The 26,452-nt window shown below is 41.1% G+C and overlaps 1 protein-coding gene across 15 annotated transcripts in view; it reads left to right on the top strand.

Annotated features, from left to right (window-relative positions):
• TENM2 (teneurin transmembrane protein 2) overlaps positions 1-26,452 on the top strand; it is a 654,736-nt gene that overhangs the window by 626,247 nt on the left and 2,037 nt on the right. For all 15 annotated transcript variants that reach the window (XM_019289969.3, XM_010406241.4, XM_010406240.4 and 12 more), the window contains 8 exons: positions 3,393-3,625; positions 5,082-5,236; positions 5,731-6,605; positions 12,828-13,003; positions 14,570-14,805; positions 19,767-20,063; positions 20,930-22,544; positions 25,206-25,336. In XM_019289969.3, the coding sequence (XP_019145514.3) occupies positions 3,393-3,625; positions 5,082-5,236; positions 5,731-6,605; positions 12,828-13,003; positions 14,570-14,805; positions 19,767-20,063; positions 20,930-22,544; positions 25,206-25,336 (3,718 nt within the window). The remainder of the gene's footprint in view (positions 1-3,392; positions 3,626-5,081; positions 5,237-5,730; positions 6,606-12,827; positions 13,004-14,569; positions 14,806-19,766; positions 20,064-20,929; positions 22,545-25,205; positions 25,337-26,452) is intronic.

Genomic DNA, 26,452 nt, shown 5'->3' with positions numbered 1-26,452 from the left:
AGCCAACCTGTGGGGCTGGCTGTGTGCAACCACTAGATGAAGTCACTGTGAGATTCAGGAGGGAGGCATAATTTTCCTGGATGTCAGGAGAACACCAGGTCTTCTGGATGGCTGCAGCATAGGGAACACTTGTGCCTCCTTTCATGCCACATCTGGGACAGGGAGGATGTTCACCCTGGAGAAAATCAAGGGCAAGAACAAGAACAGCTCTTGTAAACTATTCCATAGTGTCCTGTGCATTACCCTTTTAAAACCATACTTTCCATTTCTGTGATGCAAGTTGATGCAATAGATGGTTTGGACTAAACAGGATCATTTCCCCTTAACAGTATATTTTGGCATAGTAAGTGTAACACCCCTAACTATTCTTATCTGGATGAATTCATTCACAATTTGCTAATGATTATTGGTGATGCCGGAGGTTCCTCATTTGCTTCAACTAAGCCTAGTTCATTTTTCAGCTGCTTAGAGATTTGCTCTGGACAGCTTCTCTTTTGGTTAAACTTAAAGAAAAGCTGGTTTTGCACTGTTGTGAATTTGATGCATCTGTGAGAAGAACAGGGAGAATGAGCTGCACTTGCTGGCAGGCCCCCGGCTCCCTCAGAGAGCAGAGAGAGGCTGCAGGTGGGTGTGACCACACATTCACTCGGGGGGCTGGAGGCACAGACATTATTGGCAGAGGCCTCTAAGCAACACTGAATGCCATGGAAAATCTTTTAAAACAAGGTACAACCCTTGGCCTCCTGTAATTCAAGTGAAAGATTACAATGGCAAGGAGAAAAGAGAGGCAGAGGTCTTTAATTGCTCAGATGGCAGTTCGAGAATTATTGAGTACTCATTTATAAAACAAGTCCCTGTTGGAGGTAATGGTCTCATCGATTCTTTGGGAGCACAGTGAGTGCATGTTACCTTCCAGCAGTCATTTTCCCTCAGAAATTTGCTTAAAGTCTTCCACTATCTGTTCCCTTACCTAGCTCAGGAAAGAGGGAAGGAGTATGGAACAAGTCTGCAGCTTGCTGCTCTTTGATCTGGAATCAAAGCTTGTGACTAACTCCCTGGCACAACTGCCCTGGGGGAGATTCCAGAGGAGAAAGGCAGGGTGAGTTCCATGGATGCACCATGACTGCAGGAGAGGAGAGGGAAATAAGCCCATGTTCTGCCATTGCTCTTTACCCTGACTCATTTCTTGTCCCATCCTGGTAGCAGCAGGGCACACCTAGGGCTGGCTGAGGGCAGAGGGGAGGCAGAGGTGGGCACAGGCTGGCAAAATCATGTGTGAAAACTAGAGAGACCCTTCCATTCCTGCAGGGTGGCTGCTGCTCTCCTGGGCCCTGTGTGTACAGCTCTCACCACTGAGTCCAGCAGGGCCCTCACTTCCAGGTGCAAGCAGCAGTGTCTGTGCCCAGCTCCTGTCTGTGCCCAGCTCCCGTCTGTGCCTGCCTCAGGTCCATGTTTGGCCAGGGTGGGGGAGTGTGCCTCGTTTCAGAAGGACTGTGCAAAAGGCACCAGCTGCAGGGCAGCCTTGAGCTAAGTTTGGGTGTATTTGTGAAGTACAGCACACACAAATACAGTGCCACAGCAGAGCGTGATCTTCAGCGTGAGGGGAAAGCGTGGTGGGAGAACAGCAGAATTTCAAAGCAGTGACAAACGTGCAGGTGTTTGTATGGCTCAGATACCTGAGAGACTGGAGGAATCTCTAAAGTGGAAAGAATTATTTTTCTATGTTGCAGAGAAGATTGAGCATTATTTTGGAGGGATGAGAAGGAATGTGATAAGGGCGTAGTGAAGAGGTGCAGTCTGCTGCTGAAGATAAGGAGAGGAATTTGGGGAATAATGAGATTGTGCTCTAATCTCTAGATGTCACTAGCATGTCACTAGTTTCCCTGCATAACTTTGTCTACACCACTTAACCTCTCTGTGCCTCAGTTTCCTCCTCTGTAAAATGGGTGCTACACCCATCTTTTTAAAGTACTTTGAGATCCATGCATGAAATAAACCTGCCAGTATTTTTTGTTTATTGTATTTCTTCATCTCTAATTTCTACACTCCTAGACTTCAGCAGATGCTATTGCCACTGCCAACTGAATTGCAATCAAACCAGTCTCCTTTCTACTTTCTACAGTCTTAGAACAAACCATTATTGACCTAAACCCATGGCATGTCAAAGACTGGCATAGAGGAAATTAACTGTAGAAAGTGATATATTGGGGCCTCCTCATTCCTCCAAATCTGGTCATGACCCCACGACCACAGTCACCTTTGTGTGCCAATGGATCCATCTGCCGAAAGTGGCTTTATTGTAGTTTCAGCAATTCTGATCAAGAAATGGCTTATGTCCATCATAACTTACCTCTGTGTATCCTCACTCTTGGAGATGGGCACTTTTGCCACATGAAACTAGGAGTGTGGATATTTGGAGGCAAATATCTCTGGTTACTGGTAAGTAACCTTCATTTTTTTTCTTCCTGTCTTCATTTGTCTTCTATGCTTCGAAACCACCATTGACCTTATTTATGCTCACCCATAGGCTCCAAAGGCTGGAAAATTCACATCATGCTTAAAATCCAAATAAACTGAGTAAAACTAGCCAGGCAAGATTTTGAAAATATTTCTGCACTGCAGTTCTGTGTGTGTGAATGTATATATATTGTGAAGATTGACATTTCTCAATTTGCAGATGATTTGCTAAAGTAGTTCCAAAATGTGACAAGCTGTCAAAAAACATATATTTCAGAAGAGAAGTAGCTTTCCATATGAGCGCCCATTCCAATCACAAACTGAGGACCAGTTTTTCAATGACAGAAGGTTTGGAGTTAAAGTCAGACACTTGGGGTCTCTGGCTCTAGTTATATAACCAACTTCATCTGCTGTAAATGAGATTCTTGATAAGAATGAATGAGAACAAATTTGCTTTAGAAATAAATTTGTTATGCCTCTGCCTCCTATTTATACAAAACCTCACAAATCTTGTGACTAAGTAATCTAAGTAGCTCAGAGCTGATTCTTTGATCTTACTCCTATGACTTCTGCTTCCAAAGGAAGTTAAACAAGGTAGCAGGGAAACAGATAAGCCGAAGAGAATTGACCTGGAGCAGATCTAAAGGGCTAAAGAGATCAAGAGGAAAGACTGCTGTGCAGCTCTGGCTTATTGGGCTCTGCTGTGCAAGGTTCAGTGTAGAAGGATGAGTGAGATTTAAAATTACAATCCCTCTGACCAGGCCCTAATCAAGTTAGGGCCTCAGGTGATGGTCCTTCAGACCTCACCTCTGTACGAAGGTGTCAGACTTTCTTTCCAGATCTTTCTGTGCCTGATGAGTATCCAAGCTCTGAAAGCCTGTGAAGTTTCTAGACTGCTCAGCTGTTTCTGTTTTATGCTTTCTTTTTCTCTAAAGCAACAATCCCGCTCATAAATACTATCTGGCCGTGGACCCTGTTTCAGGCTCACTCTACGTGTCGGACACCAATAGCCGACGGATATACAAAGTCAAGTCCCTCACGGGCACGAAGGACCTTGCTGGTAACTCTGAAGTGGTGGCAGGGACAGGAGAGCAGTGCCTGCCCTTTGACGAAGCCAGATGCGGGGATGGAGGGAAGGCAGTGGACGCAACCCTAATGAGCCCTCGAGGTAAAGGAGGAAAAGAAGCCGGAGAAAATGACTGCGTGCAGCTAGGCTGGATGTGGAAATAATTATCTGGCAATTAAATCACTCCTTGTTCGGTGATTTTTATTCTGGGCTTTAATTACAGTGGATTGGCAAGTGTTCGTGCTTTGTTTAGTTAAAGCAAACTTTATTACCCCGACACTGGGTGCTGCAAAAGGAGAACAGAACACAAATTAGCAGGGTACTGCTCACTCCAAGAAGCAAGCGTGTAAACTGGAAAACTGATTACTGTTTGAGATGCAGTCTTTGGGGAGAGGAACTGCTTGCTGTGGCTTTTCTCTGAGGTTTTCCTCTATGTATCTCCTTTTACTTAAGAGTCGGAGAAAAAAATAAAAGGATTTTTGCCCTTTCCAGTTTCTAATTTTTGACAAGAAGTTTCCAAGGTGATACAGAGATTTGGGGATGCATTTCTTTTTAAGGCTTTTTTTTCTCTGTTGTTTCTTCTTAATTGTAAGGATGAATTAATCAGGTGTCTTGCCAGGTGTTTCAAACATATTTAGGTTTTTTTGAGTGGCTGAAAATAACTAGATGATCAAAGAGATACACAAAAATGGAAAGTCCAGTTTCTTTGTATAGGAAGTACTTCCACTTAACACATAGAAATTTTTAAAATGAAGCTGTATCTTCCCTCACTGCCCAATAGGATGGGAACTGCAACCATTTGAAGACAGAATTTTTTTAGATCAATATTTTATTTTCAGCCTGAGAAATGGACAAGGCAGTGCATCAAATCAAAGCAGGAAAGGCAAGTGAAAAAAAGGCTGCCCTCCTTCCCAAACAGCAGGAGCATCCGTGTGTTCCTCCGAGGGAGCACCCTTTCATTCTGTGCCTTTCCTCTCTAAGGACTCACAATGCGACAGGCATTGAACCTTCCCTTTTTATTTTAGGCTGGCAACCCCTGTGTCTTCATCTGGAAACACCAGATGTTCTTTCTGTATTTTTACTGCAACAGGTCAAAGAATTAAAAAACATCCAGAAATAATACAATGTCCTGCTAGTTTTCAAAAAAATTTTGAAGGTATTTTAAAAGATTTCTAAAAATTCTTCATCCTCATTAGATTCTTCAGGTGAAGAAAGCAATGCCTCAAATTTCTGAGTAAAATTAGGAGACAATTTTTTATTTGGGTTTATGTAATATACAGAATGTGAATCTAGAAATAAGTTGATGCATTTTGCTGGGTCTTTGGCTTGTTTGGGGATTTCTGTGGTTTTCTTTAAAGCCCTGAAGGATAAACCTGCTTGATGCTATTTCTTTGGCAGAACTATGGGTTGTTGGAGGGTTCCCGGACCTGTGCTCAGGTTGGGAGGGAGGAAAGAATGGGGGAAGTGAACAAATTTCACCATCTTGTAAACAAGACAAAGCCTGCCTTGAAGGCAGGAGCTTTGCTGCTGCACTGATGCCTGGGTTTTATATTTGCAGGAATTGCAGTGGATAAGTATGGACTCATGTATTTTGTTGACGCCACTATGATTAGAAAAGTGGATCAGAACGGAATTATATCAACCCTGCTGGGCTCCAATGACCTAACTGCTGTTCGACCTCTCAGCTGTGATTCCAGCATGGATGTCACCCAGGTAGATTCTTACTGCATTTATTTTCTTCTCTGCCTTAGAAGAGATGGGCATCTATTTTGGATGACTGCCTGGCCACTTAAGAAATACATCGCGCAGCACAAGATGATAACGTATTTGATTTGTTACTGAAATGAGTGAACCATCCTTTTTACTGTGGCTAACACAGTTTATTTATGCAACTAGAGAGAAATAAGGTTGAGATAATGGGAGTTATTGTCTTAATTGCCTGTTTTTCTGTAATTATTGTAGAGCTTCCACAATGTAGCGTTCATTCTTGCACAGAAACACAATTAGGCAAAGTTACAACTGCACGTAGCTTTAATATTTCTGAAAAACAAAATCATTGTTTGAAATAGTTGCCGTTCATGACTTGGTTTCATGATTTACGCTGATAAACCCCTCACTAATTTGCTGTTGTTACACGTGGAATTTTAAGCACTAGGAGTGTACTTTTCAGTTTCGAGTTTTACAGTAATAATTTGTGCAACTCATAGGTACGGCTGGAGTGGCCTACTGATCTCGCTGTCAATCCCATGGACAACTCCCTTTATGTCCTAGAGAACAATGTTATTTTACGGATCACAGAAAACCATCAAGTTAGCATTATTGCTGGACGCCCCATGCACTGCCAGGTTCCTGGTATAGACTACTCTCTTAGCAAACTGGCTATTCATTCTGCACTTGAATCAGCCAGTGCCATTGCCATCTCACACACAGGAGTTCTTTACATCAGTGAGACAGATGAAAAAAAAATTAATCGGCTACGCCAGGTAACTACCAATGGAGAAATATGCCTTCTTGCAGGGGCAGCTTCAGACTGTGATTGCAAAAATGATGTCAACTGTAATTGCTATGCTGGGGATGATGGGTATGCCACTGATGCCATCTTAAATTCACCATCTTCCTTAGCTGTGGCCCCAGATGGTACCATCTACATAGCTGATCTTGGAAATATCCGCATTAGGGCTGTCAGTAAAAACAGGCCCATTCTTAATTCCTTTAACCAATATGAAGCTGCATCTCCAGGAGAACAGGAGCTGTATGTCTTCAATGCTGATGGGATTCACCAGTACACTCTCAGCCTCGTTACCGGGGAATACTTGTACAATTTCACCTATAGCAGCGATAACGATGTCACGGAGGTGATGGACAACAATGGCAACTCCTTGAAGGTGCGTCGGGATGCCAGTGGGATGCCCCGCCATTTACTGATGCCGGATAATCAGATTGTCACGCTGGCTGTTGGCACTAATGGTGGACTCAAGCTGGTCTCAACACAGACCCTGGAGCTCGGATTAATGACATATAATGGAAACAGTGGTCTCTTAGCAACGAAGAGTGATGAAACAGGATGGACAACATTTTATGAGTAAGAATGTTTTTGGATATATTAAGCATACATTTATTTTTCAAATGGTAGTGAGTAGGTCCTAGACTGACCCTGCTGCAGTTTGTTGTAGGTTTTTCACTGATACTGAGTAAGGCCATTGTGCCTCAATCCAGTGCGATGCTGGACGTGGTTAAGTGGCTTTGTGATGGCGTCAGTTGTGCTGGGTCCTTTGGGTGGGTGCTGATCCACCTCAATCCCTGCCGGGCTTTGAGTTTGAGGCAGCTCATCCCTGTCCAGCACAAAGGACCGTGTGCCACAGCCAGAGCTTAGTTAAGCTGGTCCTTGTGGTCAGCACAGCTGCCCACAGCCCCCAGCCAGAGCAGCCCAGCACTGCCACTGCAGCCCACACTGAGCTGCCTCTCTCTAGCAACCCTCACGCTGCAGCTTCTTTTGGAACTCAAATTATCTCTCTTTCTGTTCAGCCTCGTATATTACTCATGGTTGTTAAAATGTTGATTAACTTCACTGATTGTTCATTCCTGAGACAAGTGAGGAAATTAGATCCCCAGCTATCTGTCAGACCCCTGGTGTAACTTCCATAATTTGTAGATAACCCAAAAGCACACTGGTGTTCATGAGCATATAGATTAAATAGGCAGAACTTCCTCTTTAAATGAAATTCATCTGAAGAGATGAGGTTCAAAAGTATATTAAAAATCTAGAAAAACTAGTCAGATTTTTATTAATATTTATCCTATTCTTAGTAGTCTTACTGCCATTTTTTGATCAAAACAATTTTTAAAAGAGAAGCTAAATGACATATTGAAAAAATATATTTAAGTATGGCAAGTCTGATGCCATATATTTTGTCTGAATTAGTTAATCATTAATAAATATCATTCCCCAAATCAGTGAGTAGAAAATAGGAATAGGGCTTTATATTTAATTTTAAATGGCAGGCTTATTTTCAAGGTTGCAGACTAGCAATGGCGCACACCTCTTAGTTTACTGATGCCTTCAGCTTGGCCACCTGTTTCCTCTGTTTAGAGGAAACGTAAGAAATGCAGGAATAGAAGGAAACTGTGCTCGGTGTGCTCAGAGCGTCCGCCCTGCACAGCCGGACTGCTGCAGTCGGTTCCCGTTGGAAGGAAAGCAGTGCCCTCTCGTGGGGCCCGGCATGCCCAACCACTGACTCCTCCAGCTTGGGGCTTCACGTGGGGAGTGGCTTGTTTCTCCTTGATATTTTGCAAATATTATTTCTTTCCCACAAATTCGTTACAAAAACAGTTCCGTTACATGACTGCATGAAGGTATTACCTGCTGATTACAAGCTCACGTAACAGCTCGCTGGACTAGACAGAATAAAACTTCATATTATTGCTGAGGAGATGTGGGTGCCCTTCTAGGAAGGCTTTTTGTTGTTGTTTTTTCCTCAGTAGGTAGCCCAAGATTCAGTCATATAAATTAGTTATTTCTCAAAACACCAGTAATTAATTATAGAAAACTAAATAGCAAAGTAATTTAAAACTCTACGTGGAAAATCAATGAAATATTAAAAAAGGTCATCAGAAAGTTACCAGTTACTAAACTGGTAGAACTGGTGTCCGAGAGTCACACCAAGTGCTAAGTTAGCATGGATAATTAGAAAAATTGTATTATGATTCCTAAGGAAATACAGAAGGTAGGGGCTTTGATGTCTTACTGATGTCAGCTGAAAATATCAGTTAACATGTACATAGGGCTGCAGATTTTTTTCCAAGATCAAATAAGAAAAGATGCACAACCTTTGCCTCAGGTCAGTGGAAGTTAAATACCATATTTAACTCTAAATATTACAGCCTGAGGTACTGTCTTAGACAATTAGTAACTTTGATGAGGCAGCAGAATTAACTTACTTTCTCACAGATTTGTACATACATTCTCATAAGCATAGAGCACAGAGATGAGAGAACCATAAAGACATTATTTAAATCTAATATACAAACTTAATCACAGTCCACAGTCACTCATTGCTGGTTTCTGGTTTCTGTTTTCTTGTTGTTCTTTGAAACAGCTCCTAAGAGAAAATTCTGTATTCATCATTCTGCAATTTTTTTGGTAGCTGTAAGTTAATATCAATTGAAGATGGAAAAAGTATTTAGCCAATGAGAATTTATAAGGACAACAAAATAGTTTTTTGTGCAGTTACATTCATGCATTCATACAGACATAATCAGCACTCAAAATTGTTAACATGGCAGCAGAACTGGAAAAGAACAGAGGTCTTTAAGTGGTAAAATACTACATGAGCTAAAGTTCTTATGAAAAATTTATTTCAGTGCATTTATATCAACCAGACACTGGAGTGCCATGTTACCTTATTGGGTCTATTCCTTTCATTTATCTGAAACTTTACCCTAAAAATGCTCTCAGAATTAAATTTGTGCAGTTGATCTAGGTGTGCATCTGCATATGCAGAGAGCTGCAGACACAAGCTGGTTTTGTGTGTGTGCACACTCCATATGTGAGTTCTATAGATAGCATCTGTGCATGTGCATGCAGCTCATTTGCAGTAGGAACAGCCAAGGCTCTTCAATAATAGAACAGCTACCAGCAGGCTCACATGGGGTAATTTAAGCTTGGCTTAGGCATGAAGCACAGGTCTTTGAAGCAGTTCCACTTGGTCTAGGGAGCATCCTGAGAGAATGCTGCAGTTTTCTTCTTGAATCAGTTTTAAAAGGGAGAGACGATGGGGATGTATGTAAATGTATGCGGATCTGTGCCTTGCCCAGCTCTGTGTGAAGTCAGAAGCTACTGTCCCTCCTTTTTTGCAGTGCTGGGTATGGCATTGTCCTTCCTGCTCCCACCCACGAGCTTTGGGGAGCACAACTCAAACCTCAGAGACCGGGATGCTGCTCATAAAAATTGCCTAAGGAATAGAGGGGCCACAGTAGTGGACAAGAGAGAGCAGCCCTCAGGGCACTGTCACAAGCACACTGAAGGGATGCTTGTAGCTACCTGAGAAGGTGCCACGTGCTCAGCTGTGTCCCACAGTGGAGGCTGAGCTATAGGTGTGGCCATGGGCTGGCCATGGCCAGCTCAGAGCCACCAGGCTGGCAGAGACAGCCACCAGCTTTGTGCCTGGTGTCACCCAGATCTGTCCTGGGAAACCTTTGCCTGCTGACAAGGGAGACAGTCACAGTCACAGTTAGCAAAGTATTGGTGAGGTAGCAGTGGGGAGATGCTGTTGTTTGTTGGTTTTTAAGATACTGGGATTAAGAAAGGTTATCTGCCCTTGAAATTTTATTAGTAGAAAAACTTGGGATGAAGCCTTACTCTTAAGTGAAGTCAGTAACAAAAGCTCAGAGATTTCAGTGTACCCAGAGCCCACCTCATTTGAAAATGTAAAGGTTGCCTTATCAGATCTGGTTCATCCAGGCTGATGCTGTGTCACAGACTGCAACAGGTAGAGACTGCTTCTGAAGAAGACACAGGGTCAATTGATGTATTTTTCATTGTAAATTTTGTTTTTTACTTCATTAGACCCAGGTTCATGGCATGAAGAAGAGACATATATAATCATTTAATTCATGTATAGTTTATTCTTATTATTCAGAGAAATGTCTGGGTGTTGTATTCTACTGAGCACTTGCTCTCACATAATACATAAATTTAAAAAAACCCTCAGGAATATTTCACTTAAATTTTGTGGTACATGAAAGGTTTCTGTTATATTCTTTTTTTTTTTTTTTTTTACCTTTAAGGTATTTTTTAAATAAGATTTTATTTTGATACAATGGACAAAGTAGAAATTCCTTCTTTATATATTGGTATCACAGTGTGTATATATCATTTAAGTAGTGATTTTTTTATCTATCTAACTCGTAAACTAAATGGTCTGCAGATCTTCAAGGAGAGTACTTTTGTATGTATTTTGTTAAGTGTATCCATCACTTGCTTATAAACTCTTTTAGTCTCTACTGTTGCTGATTTCAAATCTATGACCAGCACTGAGGAACACGCCCCATGGCAGGGGTAAAACAATGATTTCTTGAAATAGCACTGAAATATTTTCATTTTTCTGCTTCAGTCTCTGTACATCCACATCCGTATTTACTTTTTAGGCTGCCCTTACATTTTGAACAGAGATTTCCAGTGAGTAGCCCACAGCAATCCCCAGGAATTTTTCCTAGGTTAATTAAAAACCCAGCAATGTGAATGAAGAGTTTAAATTAATGTCTCATTTGCATTGCCTAAAATATATTTGCTGACGGGGAATTTCACCAGCCGCTTTTGTGGAAGTTCACCGAGTGCTGCAGAGTCACACTGGAGATACTCACAGACTTTTCCAGTTTGTCCTAAATACCACTGTCTCTGCTGTAAGATCTGACATCTAATTGTTCTCTTCCTCACTCTGCTTGTCACGAAACACACCACATACAGACTCTTAATGGGTACCATTAACCTTTAAGATTTTTGAAATTGTCCATTTTTCTTTTCCCTTGCCAGACAGATGCTTGGCTGGATCAAGTTCTTCCTTTAGCTATTCTTTCTGAGTAATTGTCAATATTTTTTTGTGAAGACCTTTATTAAGACTTAACTAGACCCACTTTCATAGATTATCTCAACATATTATCTTTTATTCAGTACCTTGCTGATGTGATAATATAGATATATATATAAAAATATATGTATATGTGGAGAGAAACTTGTGACTATATTGAGAAAAATCATGCTGCTTAATCTTTCTTTGATCCTGAACTACTTAAATGAACACAATGTATTATTGGTCCCTTTTAGGTCGCATGATGCTTTGTTTAATTGATTTCCTTCTTTGCCTAATACTTCCATTGGTTCTGGTAAGACTCGTTGCTCCACAGGTGATTTTTTTCCTTCCTCCCCAATATTCAGTTGAATGGGTGCAGCCATTTACAATGGATTTGAAAGTCATATATTTCGTTTGTCTTAACTGAGGAGCCAATCTTTGTATTAATTTTTTAGATATGCTGTACAGTTGAGGTGGCCTAGTCTGAGGTTTATTGAGTGTTTTAATTGTAAAGCCATGTTGAGAGCTCTGATTTTTTTTCATCTTTACAGCTAACCACAGCCTACAATGAACTGAGCTAGCTCCATGACACTAAATGTGCTCCTCTCCTCTTCTGTTACTCTCAGGCAATGCAATGGATTTACCAGTTCTCTTCCAGGCTTCCTGCTCCCTGGATCTCTACATTCAAAGGACGACCAGTTGGTTTCAATCTCTACCTAAACTCTTCCCTTTATCTACACAGGACATTTTTTCTTGCCTTTCTGCTCCCTAGAAGCACGCGCACTTTGGTAGCGGCTGGGTGAGAGACTCTTGCACGAGTAGAGAATTGCAGCAAGCAGAGTGTCAGACTGGAATGCTGATTTTGTTTCAGGTCCCCATTTCTCACCCTTAAGATCCAAGGCATTGCTTCTTTAGCAAACAGAGCATACTGAAGGACAGGGGGAAAGGGTATGATTTGATTTCCAGCAGCATTCCTTCCTTCCCCCCTCCTCAGCCTTTATACCTCTAAAGAAACTTAACTCAATAAAATAATGGAAAGCCCTTTTTTTTCTTTTTTTTTTTCTTTTTTTTTCATCTTTATGCCTCTGGAGCATTTAACTCATCTTCTAAGGTCTATTCTGAGTGCTGACTGCTGCCCTTTGTGCAACTCCAACCTATCCTGTGCTTTTCATCTTTCATCTTTATGAGCCAAAATACTGACCCCAAAATGCAGTTCAATACCACAGATAAGATCTAAATGAAATTATTATGTTGTCAAGATGATGTCTTTTTTAATCCTTTATGGCAAGTTTATTCCTTGATTTGTCACTTAAGACCATACTTAGTTTCCACTAAGTATTCAAAAGCAAATGTGCAGTTTATGCAATTGTTTATTGCAGTGTCCATCAGAAGTCCACTTCCTTAGAGTGAAATGCAACTATTAAAATGCAGACTAATTTACTAATTATAGTTGTTTGAGCCAAATATCACTCCATATATTCATAGTAATTTAATTAATAATTTAAAATATGCTAGCCTGGATTTGCACCCATGTAGTTGAGATCAGTATCTCTAAAAAATATTATTTCATCCTTATAAACTCTTTCAAGAACAGAGAAATAGATATGGCCAGGATGTTCTTGAAAATCTGTTTCAGTCTGGGTTTTTTGCACTAATGTGGTGCATTATTAATACATTGGGTATTGAAATGAACATATATCCTCATGCTTTTTTGCTCTCACTAACTTTTCTATTAGCTATGATCATGAAGGGCGTCTGACCAATGTAACACGTCCCACTGGAGTGGTAACTAGCCTTCATCGAGAAATGGAAAAGTCTATTACCATCGACATTGAGAATTCTAATCGGGATGACGATGTCACGGTCATCACAAATCTCTCCTCTGTGGAGGCTTCCTATACAGTTGTTCAAGGTACCAAAGCACACTTCTCAGCACACCTGCTAACCACACACACAGCCTGAGAAAGCAATTCGCTAACGATTCGTGTCATTAGTGCACTTATGAGCAGGGGGAAACCATATAAGGTTTGCAAGAAAAACTCCCATAAAGCTTATTCCTAAAATGACAGGTCTTCAGGACAGGTAAGAGCCATTTTGCAGTCCTGCTTTGTGTCAAGTATGTATGGTCACTGTCTGCTGGGGAAAGTTAGTCCTGCCACTGCCTCTTGGGTCAGGGTCACCTCACCCACTGGCATATTTCTCTGTACTTTCATGCAAAATTGGTCCTGACTTCAGTGCCACAGAGATGCAACCTGACTGCTGGATATGGCTGCCTGGGGGGGAAACCCTTCTGGAGAGGCTCAGGAAACCTTCTAGTAGCAGAAATCTTCCAAATTTTTACATTGCCATTAATCAGAGTGTAGAACAATCAGGGCAGTGGATGGTGTGGTGCCAGAGATGGCCCTTCCAAGAACAGTGTTACAGCCTGAGCATGGCAGGAGGCAGTAGCAACAGAGGTTCAGAGTTTGTGTAGAGCTTTCCAGCACCACCCAGGCATTGTATCTGATGGAGTGAAGTCAGTTATCAAAGACAGAGTGAAAGGAATTTGGTGAGTGATGGGGCTTTTTTAATTAAGATAAAATGTCACTGGAATGAGAATATCATCATCAAACAATAGTCTCCTCCTGACATAAATGTCAACATTTATAGACTATTCTACTGTGACAGGTCTGGTTACAAAGACTTAATTTCTCTTATACCAGATGATTAATTACGTAGGTGCTGTCCTTCTGTCAGGCAAATATTGATGTGTTGCTGACAGCTGCACACTGTGGCGCTCCATCCTGGCTGAGAGTGGACTTGGCTGTGTCCAACAGCTGGAGAACTGCTTGGCCAGAGGAGCACGGGATGGTTTCTGTAACTCGTCTCTGCCAGAGGCTGGGTGTGCACATCAGGCCAGTGTGGTTCTGGTGGGGAGGCAAGGAGGCAGGAGAGGGAACCACTGTGGCTGCCAGCTTGCACTGCTGGAGCCTCACACCTTGAGGATTTAAAGCCACACTGTAATTCTGTACAAAGCCTCTGCTTGGAGACAGTTTTTAAACAGAGGGAAACAAAAAGAAGAGGCACTTACTTCTTCCTACTTACAAAGAGTCCAGCAATCTTCTTCTTTTTCTTTTTGTCCTGGAGTTTAATGCTTTGTTGTTTATCCAGCAGTTCAGTTTTCAGGAGTTTTTGTTCATATCAGAAATAAATTACGTGGTTCAACACATATCACTGTGCATTTTGATTCACAATTAAGACTGAAGGGAAAACATAATGAAATAAACACAGTATCTCTCTGCAGGCTCACTGCTACACTACTTTTTTTTACATGAATCAGTAACATCTGTAATTTCCACCATAGTACCACGTAAATGGTAATTGCAGGCTGACTTCATTTAACATCAACAGGAGTGCAATAAAAAACCAATCAAATTAAGCTATATGTTTTCTTTATGACTGGAGTAGCTAAATTATTTTCTTTTCATTATTGCTGTAGATCAAGTGAGGAACAGCTACCAGCTCTGTAATAATGGTACTTTGAGAGTGATGTATGCCAATGGCATGAGCATTAGCTTTCACAGCGAACCTCATGTCCTGGCTGGGACTGTGACTCCCACCATAGGACGATGTAATATTTCTCTACCCATGGAAAATGGTTTAAACTCAATTGAATGGCGCCTGAGGAAGGAGCAGATTAAAGGCAAAGTGACAGTGTTTGGAAGAAAGCTCAGGGTAAGTAGAACCTGTTGTTACAATAATCACCTTTTCCTTTTCGGGCAGAAAATTAATTTTTTCATTTTGATGGACATTATTTGTTAAAAATTTACAACTCTGGGATTGTCTTTGGTGTGACACTGTTGGAGAGCTCAGTTGGCTGCATGGGATCATCTACTGCCATGAGCTATAGAGCTTTGTTACTAAAAGTATTCCAAAAGAGATTGGTAAATATACCTAGGATATTACAGATTCACAGAATCATCAATGTTGGAAGAGACCTTCAAGATCCTTTAGTCCAGCCATTAACCCAGCCCCACCATAATTGCCCTAAACTGTATCCCCAAATGCCATATCCAGGTGCTTCTTGAACACATCCAGAGATGGTGACTCCACCACCTCCCTGGGCAACTTATTCCAATGCCTGAACACTCTTCCAGGAAAAAACGTTTTCACGTATCTAATCTGGACCTCCCCTGGTGCAACTTAAGGCCATTTCCTCTTGTCGTTTCATTTGAGATATGGCAGAAGAGATCGCCCCCCAGCCTGCTACTGCCTTTCAGGGACTTGTAGAGAGCAATTAGGTCTCCCCAAACCAACTTTTCTCCAGATTGAACACCCCCAGCTCCCTCAGCCACTCCTCAAAAGATGTATTCTAGAGCCTCCCCCTTGATTGCCCTGTTCCTGCAGAACACTCTGCCTCTCAAGGGGGTGGGAATCTGAGCACTCAGCACTTGTAAAACTGCCAGGGCAGACTTATCCCGGCTGGTGCTGGGGAGCAAACACAACTACAGCTTGAGCTGCTGCTGTAAAATCCCCCTACAGACTCACTGAGACAGGCATGTTGTGTTTATTCCCTTTCCCAAATGTCACGATGGGAAAATAATTGCCATAATTACAAAATCATAAGCACAGGATAAGGAAGACAGTCAGGTCATGTAATCCATCACCTGCCAAATTAAAGATCTGCTGCATCTGGATTAATCCCATTCTGTGCTTTGCTGGCCTGATTTTCACTGATTTTTTTTGACTGGGCTACTTCAGTATGTGCAGTTTTGGAAGGGCTTTGAGATACTGGGCAGAAAACAAGTGTAGTACTGACCAAGTCCTCATTCTTTTAGCAATTCTTTCAACATCACTGAACATAAGATACAGTTTAGTGTGTTCAAGATCATATAGCAAATACAATATATGTAAACAATTATGTAATGACTTAGAAAAAAACCCATAATTACTTGGTTGTAAACTTTTATATTTTCCTATTGCTTAACATCTAATTTCCAGGGCTGAGTTAACAAGTCTTTCTTTATTCTCACAAATGCTCAGAATGTACTTCTTGGGGAGAGGGGGAAGGTTAGACAAAAAAATTGAATGAGACTAACAGCTAATCCGTAATGACTAAATTTCATGGCTGTGTAATTGATTTTTGATGTGTTGACCTGCAGCAGTTGATTAGAAGTGGAAAATAGATCAGCTCTGCGTTTTGACTATGTGTTCAAAATAAAAATAAATAGGATGCTGAAATGAAATTGCAGTAATCCTAACTCTCAATACGAAAAATCTAATAGAGGTACTTGTGGTAATTAGCTGAAGTTAAACACATCTTAGTGCTGAAGCCTTGCCTGAGATAGGTTTTCTTGCATCATGTTTATGGAAATCAAAACAATGTTTTATCTAGCAACACCTCAACATTTAATTGTCTGGTGTTAGTTCCTGTAACAATAATCACATACCCATTTAGCTCTTTTAAATGAAAATCACTATGAGATTATCACAAGTTGAGTGGACTAAAAATGAAATTTGAAAACGAGGGAGAAAGCATAGAATTTATTTGCATCTCATTTATTCTAATTCATCTTTATAAATTGTTTAGTGAATGAAGCAGAGCAAGTGTGTTGGAACATTGTGGGGAGCAGGTGGCAAGCAGGGGCAGCTGTGGCACACAGTGACACAGAGCAGGGCACTGCTGCAGAGCTGACAGAGCACCAGGGCCATCTCCTGGAGCCCCAGTTCAGATCCAGTGTGCCTGGAGGGGTGGGCATTCTGTGTGATTCACCTCTTAGCTGAGTACTTCACCTCGCAGTACTCTGAGGAGTGTTTGCTGGAGCCCATGCCCCTGTGCTTCAGTAGTGAAAGGGAGCTTATAAAAAAGATGGGGACAGACGTTTTTAGGGTCTATTGTGATAGGACAAGCTGTGGCAGCTTTAAACTAAGAGAGGGTAGATTTAAACTAGGTATACAGAAGAAATTTCTGCTGAGGGTGGTGAGGCACTGGCACAGGTTGCCCAGAGCAGTGGTAGATGCCCCATTCCTGGAAGCACTGAAGGTCAGGTTGGCAGGGCTCTGCACAGCCTGTTCCAGTTGAAGATGTCCCTGCTCAATGCAGAGGGGTTGTACTGGCTGATCTTTGAAGGTCCCATCCAACCCAAAGTATTGGATGATTCTGAGTCCTCAGGCAGTGGTGCTGCCTGAGCCCAGGCTCTGCCCATCCGTGCTTTAGGCACATCCCAGCAGGACATGTCGGTCTCTTCACACCTGCCTGGGCACATTTCATGAACCTGAGAAAGGAACTGCACCTTTATCTTACCCCACTCACTGTCTGCTGCTGTTTGATGCAGCACACGTTCAGTGTCTTGCAGCAGTTTCAGATAAAGTCTTGATAAGATTCCTGTCTGAAGAGTTTTTATTATGGTGCAGCATCATGTAAGCGATTTCTGTGGCCAGACCTTTCCAAGGCACAAAGGGCTCGTCCCTACAGCCTCTTCAGCAGCAGCTGAGGGAAAACCAGATGTGCACGTGGGTAGTGAACAAAAGAGAAAGGGCTTGTTGGGTAATCTGCAGTCCTGATACTTGTGACTGCTATTAGTGTTCCCAGGAAGGGTGGGAATTTGTCAGCCTGTTTGGGTTTCTATAATTAATATGATACTGCAATTACAGTCTCTGGTTTTACTTATTTTACAAATGCAAATGAAGTTACTGAATTATCCAAGCAGGTGATACTCGTGTGTGCATCTCCAAGTGATGTTTGCGTGTCTGCACAGCTCTTGTCTGTGTAATCATTTTTAAAACCCTATTTTTAAAACTAATTTTGTTTTCTACGGCAAAACCAAATAACTACTATTATGTTTTTGAGAAAAGAGAGGCTACCTGGAGTCAGACTTTCCTTCATGCAAATTACTACTGCAGTTACTGTAATGGAGGGAATGAACCCCAGAAATCCTGGCTGATTTATGAAGCTTCAGAAGTTACAAAAAACCAAAACAAGCAAAGCCCCCAAAGCTAAAATTCAGTTCATAATCTCTCTGAAAGACATTTTTTTCTCTTTTTAGAAAATCTGCTCAACCTTAAGAACTTGGACTATTTCAGGCATACACTAACCCTTTAATTCTATAGCTAAATGTTTTTGAGAAGTGAAAGCTCTCTTCTGCTGATGAAAAGGGGTTTTTTAATGTCTCTGCCATCAGGGTTGATCCTTCAAAACAAGAGCAATCAGTTGAGAAACTACTGATGTTGAGTTTGGCTTCCCTGGCTTTGTTTTCATTACAAGGGGAGAGCAGAATATGACTTGTTTTGCCACAAGGTGTTTTAAAAAAACTATCTTTTCTGTGAATCACAGGGCAAGTTGTTGCTGGGATAACCTTAGGGAAAACCCACAGAAAAGAGCTTTTTTTCCTAGTAATTGCCCACTGAGGAAATGCAAACTGTTAAAGAGATTAATTTCATTAATGGAAAAAATTAGGATAATGAGCGATAATTTGAAATAATTATTTCTTTACAAACACAAAATTGTATTAATTTCAAATGTGTCTGTATAACTGAATTTCTACTGAGTTGGTTGTGGTGGGAATTGGGTTTACCCCTGCTAGTGAATATATCTCAGAATAACTTTTATGTCCTCAAGAAAGGCTCAGGGTTAATTTACATATTTTTTGATGTACAGTTTAATTTTGGATAAGAGGAAACGTTGCTTAATCAAAGCCACTGGAAAATATAAGCTAAAGAACAAATTCCCAGAAACTGATGAATACTGTTTAAGCAGTCATTGCACTGAAATTATATCTAATTTAAAAACTTCTACTTTCTTAATGATGCACCTACAATTAAATTACTTAAGAAGCTTTATCAGATTACAGCATTAGCCTGAATTCTTTGGCTTACCCCCCAGTGAATATATTTATGTATCTCTCATTATAGAACTCTCACTAGGAGCCTCCTCATTTGGCATTCTTATTCTCTTTTGCCTCTGTCTTGCTCTTTTATTTAAAAAAAAAAATCTAGCACTGAAACACTTCTTGCTGTACTTTGAATGAAAATTTTAAAAAAAGAGGAGTTGGGGGTGAAGAAAAATACTTAACCTAATTGTTTAGCACCTTTGCTTTCAACACTTGAAGTCCATCTTTCCCAACCTGTATGATCAGTATTTTTAAGCCCATCCCACGTGAAGAATCTGTTGAATATTTGGAAAGTAAGCAAAGAAAATAGTACATGAACAAATTCTAAGTAGGGTGTTGCAATTACAGAAGCCAAGTGGCTAAACCTCAATGAAGGCACAAAAATTTCTTCTGTTGTTCTTAAAGTGATTGTAGGGGAAAAGGCGTAAGAAATTTGATAGCAGAAATACAAAACCAAAAGAAAAATAGTAGAAAAGTAAAACAGAATAAGTAGAAAAATATTCCATGCAGAATAATTTGTTTCTCTGCACTTTAAGACCAAGGTGTGCACAGTGTCTGTCTGTTCTGTCCGTAAGAGAAGCCTTTCTCTGTAGGATATCATCTCCCACGTTGCAGGAGATGGGAAATACCCCAGTAGAAACTCAAAAAAATTTGAATGCACTACTAAGTAGAAAGCAAAAGCCAGTGAACAGGAATCCTACACTTTTCCCAAAGGATTTCCCTGTTGTGCATCCTGTTTTCCCGCTGTAAATCCAGAGGGACGGCGTGCCCACCACGCACTGAGTGCAGCCTCCTTTCCTTCCGCAGGTGCACGGCAGGAACTTGCTGTCCATCGACTACGACCGCAACATCCGCACGGAGAAGATCTACGACGACCACCGGAAATTCACGCTGCGCATCATTTACGACCAGCTGGGCCGGCCCTTCCTGTGGCTGCCCAGCAGTGGCCTGGCTGCTGTCAACGTGTCCTATTTCTTCAACGGGCGCCTGGCGGGGCTGCAGCGCGGGGCCATGAGCGAGAGGACGGATATCGATAAGCAGGGCAGGATCGTGTCGCGCATGTTCGCCGACGGCAAAGTGTGGAGCTACACCTACCTGGAAAACGTAGGTGCTGGTGTTGTCACCTCCTGACACGAGCTACGAGGACACAAAGTTCTATCCGGCTTCATAACACGTAACACACACACACAAAGTAGCTAAAAATTGATGTATCCCAGCTGTTAACAATCCCTTTGTACCTGGTCCCAAAATTCCTTATTTTTCAATTAGTCAACTGAATATGACTAATTCTTAATGGGAGATACTTTGTTCATGGTTTCTGTCTTTTAATATTTTCCTGCCATAGAATGGCAATAAATTAACACAATGAAATGGGCTTAATTAAGCCCAAAAATGCATGACTAAACCTGACAAAAGGTTCATGTAGAAACAGGAAATTCATCTCTAATTGTTTATTAAATGAAAGTATGGTAGTGCATTTTTACTTAGCCTAATTAGCACACTTCAGTCATAAAAGTGTCTTAAATAAAGCAAAGCCACATATTGTTTTTCTTTTCCTTTCTTGTTGTTCTAAGTAAACCAGAGCTGATGTTCTCTGCTTAGTTTCTCACATATTTCACAGTAACAGTTGTGAATTACAACTGCTGGCAGAAAGATAAATCAAGTCATTTATCTAGCTCCTCTGCATTCCCCAGGAAAAAAAAAAAAAAAAGTCCTCCTACAGGGAGGACAGCTCACAGGTTGCTAACCTACACTTTCTCTGGAGCGTCAGCATATTGATTTCCAAGGAGCAGATCCTCTCATCTGGCAATGTGACAATATTCCTGAGCAGCTCTGTGCCTCTGACTAGTCTATGTGATTCTCTTTGCGCTCATTTAACATTAGTGCCTCTCCAGTAAACTTTTCTTCAGTGCCCTCTCTCAGGCCACATGCTGATAGCTGGTAAGTGTTTGTTGTTGTTTTCCCTGCAGTCGATGGTGCTGCTGCTGCAGAGTCAGCGACAGTACATCTTCGAGTACGACTCCTCGGACCGCCTGCACGCCGTCACCATGCCCAGCGTGGCTCGGCACAGCATGTCCACTCACACCTCCGTCGGCTACATCAGGAATATCTATAACCCCCCCGAAAGCAACGCCTCCGTCATTTTTGATTACAGCGATGACGGGAGGATTCTGAAAACATCGTTTTTAGGTACTGGCCGACAAGTCTTCTACAAGTATGGAAAGCTATCCAAGCTGTCTGAAATTGTTTATGACAGCACGGCGGTTACTTTTGGATATGACGAAACTACAGGTGTCCTAAAAATGGTGAATTTGCAAAGTGGAGGATTTTCTTGTACAATTCGCTATCGGAAAATTGGTCCTCTTGTTGACAAACAAATCTACAGGTTCTCTGAAGAAGGAATGGTCAATGCAAGGTTTGATTACACATATCACGACAACAGCTTCCGAATTGCAAGCATCAAACCCATCATAAGTGAGACGCCTCTTCCAGTTGACCTTTACCGTTACGATGAGATTTCTGGCAAAGTAGAGCATTTTGGCAAATTTGGAGTTATTTATTATGATATAAACCAAATTATCACTACAGCAGTTATGACGCTGAGCAAGCACTTTGATACCCACGGGCGCATTAAAGAAGTGCAGTACGAAATGTTCCGGTCCCTGATGTACTGGATGACTGTGCAGTATGACAGCATGGGAAGGGTCACCAAAAGGGAGCTCAAACTCGGCCCCTACGCCAACACGACCAAGTACACCTATGACTACGATGGAGACGGGCAACTGCAGAGCGTGGCAGTCAATGACAGGCCCACCTGGCGCTACAGCTACGACCTGAACGGGAACCTCCATCTCCTGAATCCTGGAAACAGCGTCCGACTGATGCCGCTGCGCTATGACCTCAGGGACAGGATCACGCGCCTGGGGGACATCCCGTACAAGATCGATGACGACGGGTTCCTGTGGCAGCGGGGAGCGGATGTGTTTGAGTACAACTCCAAAGGGCTCCTGACAAGAGCTTACAACAAAGCAAACGGGTGGAGTGTTCAGTACCGCTATGATGGACTGGGCCGAAGGGCCTCCTGCAAGACCAACCTGGGGCATCATCTACAGTACTTCTATGCTGATCTTCACAACCCAACAAGGGTAACTCATGTCTACAACCATTCCAACTCTGAAATTACCTCTTTGTACTACGATCTGCAAGGCCACCTCTTTGCAATGGAGAGCAGCAGTGGGGAAGAGTATTACGTGGCCTCTGATAACACAGGCACTCCATTAGCCGTGTTCAGCATCAATGGCCTCATGATCAAACAGCTCCAGTACACGGCCTATGGGGAGATCTATTACGACTCTAATCCAGATTTCCAGCTGGTCATTGGGTTCCACGGAGGGCTGTACGATCCTTTAACCAAACTTGTGCACTTTACCCAAAGGGACTATGATGTACTGGCTGGGCGCTGGACATCTCCTGATTACACCATGTGGAAAAATATTGGCAAGGAACCTGCTCCTTTCAATCTGTACATGTTCAAGAGTAACAACCCTCTCAGCAATGAGCTGGATCTAAAGAATTATGTAACAGGTGAGACTTCTTCACATTGATTCATACATAGCACTACAGCTTGGAAGCTGATTTGGAAAAGAAATCCAGCTTCTCCTTACTAGCCTTTTGCTCAATCCTCCCATCACGTTTGAGTCATTTTCCTTTCTTGTGCTATGAAAAGGACTGGATATTTCTGATTCCTTGATACTGCCCTTCCCTGAACGAAGGACTCTAAGTGAGAAGCTATGATGAATTATGGAGGGAAAAAATAAAAATAAGTTTGCCTGAATATAAAATTTCAGCACAGCCATAGTGCTCTTCGTATTGAATTAGTACTGTATAAAGATGTGTTCATTCTAATTCTGTATTGAGAAAAGTGAAGTCATGTATAGAAATCACTGGCAGGTTGGTTCAGAATCACAAACCAGAACTGCTCCGATCCGCTTCTTTCAGGGCTACTTTCAAAATGAACTACTGACTGAGCCCATGGGCACATTATGAATTAGCACCAATAATGGATTTAATTAAACCTCTTTTTTCCATTTAACTTTTAATATGCAAACAGTCTTCAGTCTTTAAAATGAAATCCTTGATGTTTTTAAAGATTATTTCATCCTGAAAGACTAATAAATGTTATGGATCGTGCAGAGCCGAGAAACAAAAGTAATTTTGATCACACATGTTAGAATTGGGTAAAACTTGTAACCCTTTCTGAATTAGGAATAATTTTTCACTTAGTAACATCACACAGTACTTGAACTAACTGCTGGCAGTTTCTAAAAGGAGAGGTAATTAATATGTCTTCAGGAAAAGCTTTTTTTCAGAATAGAATATGCAGTATACAATAATTAGAGTAGTGATACCATTTTTAAAAAGGAATGATCTTAATTTTAGCAGTGATTTGAATTTCAAGAAAAGTGTGCATCTTCTTCAAAGGAAATCATAGCAAGTTTCATTAGTACATTGCAACCTAATAGTAGGTGTAACACACCACAGGTTCTAGTGGAGCTACTTTGCAGTTAGGAGATAATGCAATTTGTATCTGATAGTGTGAAAATACTGGTGACTAAAATTACCTTGGGATCAAATTCTGTTTTCCTAAATTCAACAAAAGTCCTATTTTCATCCACCACCCTTTGATTTTGATTTTCAATATCATCTTATTGTATTTTGCTACATTGTGAAATTGTATTTATTTAATTTATCCATCCACTAGATGAAATCTAATAAGATAAATTGCATTTAGGAACAACACACACCTTGTAGTCTGTAAAAATACTTCATCGGTGGTGCAGATATTTGTTGCTGTAGGACCAAACAGATTATCTTCGACAAGAAGTGATTATGGTGGCACGTTTGTTGTCATAGTTTAAAAAGAAGACAAAGAACAAAAAAAACCCACCAAAAACCCTCCCCCCCATCCATTCTTACTGTTAACCCTGACACTGCTTTATTTACGGGTTTTGCTGAAAACAAATTTCTGTAGCAATTGCAATGCTGCAAAGCACATTAGCTCTGCAAAACAGTAACTGTTTTGTATATAGGTCCTCCTCTGGTTTCTGTGGAATTAGAGCAGCCTAGTGAATTGTTCAGGAGATGCCATCTTACCATAAATTAGATTGAAGCCTTATAAGGAGCAGTAAGCCTGTGCTGTCCAAAGGTTCAGGAAAAATACAGTCAGCACTGTGTGATGGGAGGTGGATACAGTTACCTTTGTAGAGGCAGAGTATTTTACTACTTATTTTAGAATAAGAATGGCTAAGAAAAAAAGGATTTTTGGGGAAAACAGGCTTTGCAACAGCTCAGCTCACAGAAGTGGCAATAGCAGCATCAGGAGCCAGTGTAGGCCAGCGAGAAGAGATGGCCACTGGGAAAGACAGGAGAGGTTTTTAAGAAAAAGTGCTCATGAATTCAGGAAACTGGAATGTAAAATGGGGTCATAGACTCTTTTCTTTTTTGTTAAAAGCGTCATTTGGATAGCTAAAATACATCATTAGTTCTTAATACCTGCTGAGTGAGAATTACTGTTATTAACTTAGTTACTTAACTTTTTCAGCTAGATCTGAGGGCAGAGTTTTCCCGGTTGAACCCACATCTGCAACTTGCCGAGGCTCACCTCAGAGCTGAGCTGTAACCCTCCCACACAGCTCCTATTTTCCCTGGAGGGATGGGGAGGATACTCTTGGTGCCTAAATTTAGACATCTGATTTACAAGTCTAGCTTCTCACTGCTTTTAATGGAGCCTCCTGAGACCCGATGACTGCTGATAGAAGTAGGACATAGAAGAGAAGCCATGACTTTCCCCAAAGGACTTTGCAGATGTTTTTGGAGTGTTAACCTAATAAAACATCATTATACAATACAGTTTATAGGTTACATATAGTAGCCGCATCAGAAGGTGTCAGAGATGGAACAAGTACTGCATACTGTAAAATGTTTGGATAATTCATGTGCTCTAATGGAAAAGAATGAAAGAGCTGGTATATCCCTGATGAATTATTTAGGGTAAATTCAACCCAGTATTTCCTGTGCCTGTTCATGGTGGATTTCTACAGTTCTGTAAAGTTCCACACTATAATATTAATTGTGACTTCAGTTGCTACTTTAAATTAAGGATGTCAAAGATGGATTTCCTAATTTATTTCCTCTATTTGTTACACATGTGTGTTTCTCACTTGGCTGCTTTCTTTTGATTTTTAGATGTCAAGAGCTGGTTGGTGATGTTTGGATTTCAGCTTAGCAACATCATTCCTGGTTTCCCCAGAGCAAAAATGTACTTTGTGTCACCACCATACGAGCTGTCTGAGAGTCAAGCGTGTGAAAATGGACAGGTAGGCAGAACTATTAGGTTACTTTTTTGGATAAATCTGCCCCACTCTATGGATAGAATTGCTGGCTCTTCTGTAGTTACACAGAAGGCCAAGCATTTAATTCAGTGTAAAGTGAAGTGGGTATAGCTAGATTTTATACTAATGAACATATGCCTTTCTTGCCAGCCTTCGTTGTTATCATAATTACAGTGTCATTAGTTTGTCTTTTATTGAGTTATTCCTTGATTAACAAGTTGTAACTTGATTAACTTGATTAGCAATGACAAAGGGAGACTTTGTCAGGGTGATTTATCATCTCTTGTACCTCTGGTAAAACCATCCTAATAATGTGTTGCAATAAGCTTAGGTTGGTACTTGTTTTACTGGTAAAAAAGGGTTCTACTTCTCATCCTGTAAGAGGTTTTCTTACCATTTTTTGTCATTTTTCTAGTTAGAGGTTTTGATTTGCTACTCCGTTTAACTTCAGTTACAGCATTTGTAGTTACTTTTCAGGTTAAGGGTGCACAATAGTATATGGGTTTAACTTCTATAATAAATTCCAATCCATTAATAAACTTTAGAAGAGTACTAGGCCAATTCCAAACCTACTCTTTGCTAGACTTACTTCATTTTTGTGGTAATACAATGGAAATTATCATATAAACCTGGGCATACCACCTCCTCAGACTTCTAAGTCATTTGAGAGTCCAAACCCCCTCTTCAAGAAGCTTTGGCGCTTTTGGGCCCAAATTTCATCTATTTTCAAAAAAAATTTACATTCATAAGCATTTTACTTATATATACTGGTTGAAATCTCTGGGGAAAAGTGTCCACAAATTAAATGCCACCTTTTAATACATTAATTCTGTTTGCTTTCAGCTCTGATTAAAATTGTGCTAGACTTGGGTCTTTCTTATTCTTGTACTGGGCATTATATGATTGGCCAAAATTGCAAAGTGTGGTGCATATATGCTACAGAGGGTGATGAGAAATATTTTATTTGGTCTTACAGATGACAGAATAATTTGCTGAATGAGTATTTACCTGATTCTGAACAAGAGATAGATGGATGGATGGATGGATGGATGGATGGATGGATGGATGGATGGATGGATGGATGGATGGATAACTGAGGGT

Source organism: Corvus cornix, chromosome 13 (genome assembly GCF_000738735.6).
Source record: "Corvus cornix cornix isolate S_Up_H32 chromosome 13, ASM73873v5, whole genome shotgun sequence".
NCBI classification, from domain to species: Eukaryota; Metazoa; Chordata; class Aves; order Passeriformes; family Corvidae; genus Corvus; species Corvus cornix.
Note: the sequence above shows the minus strand (reverse complement) of the source record. Positions and strands in the feature narration are given on the sequence as shown.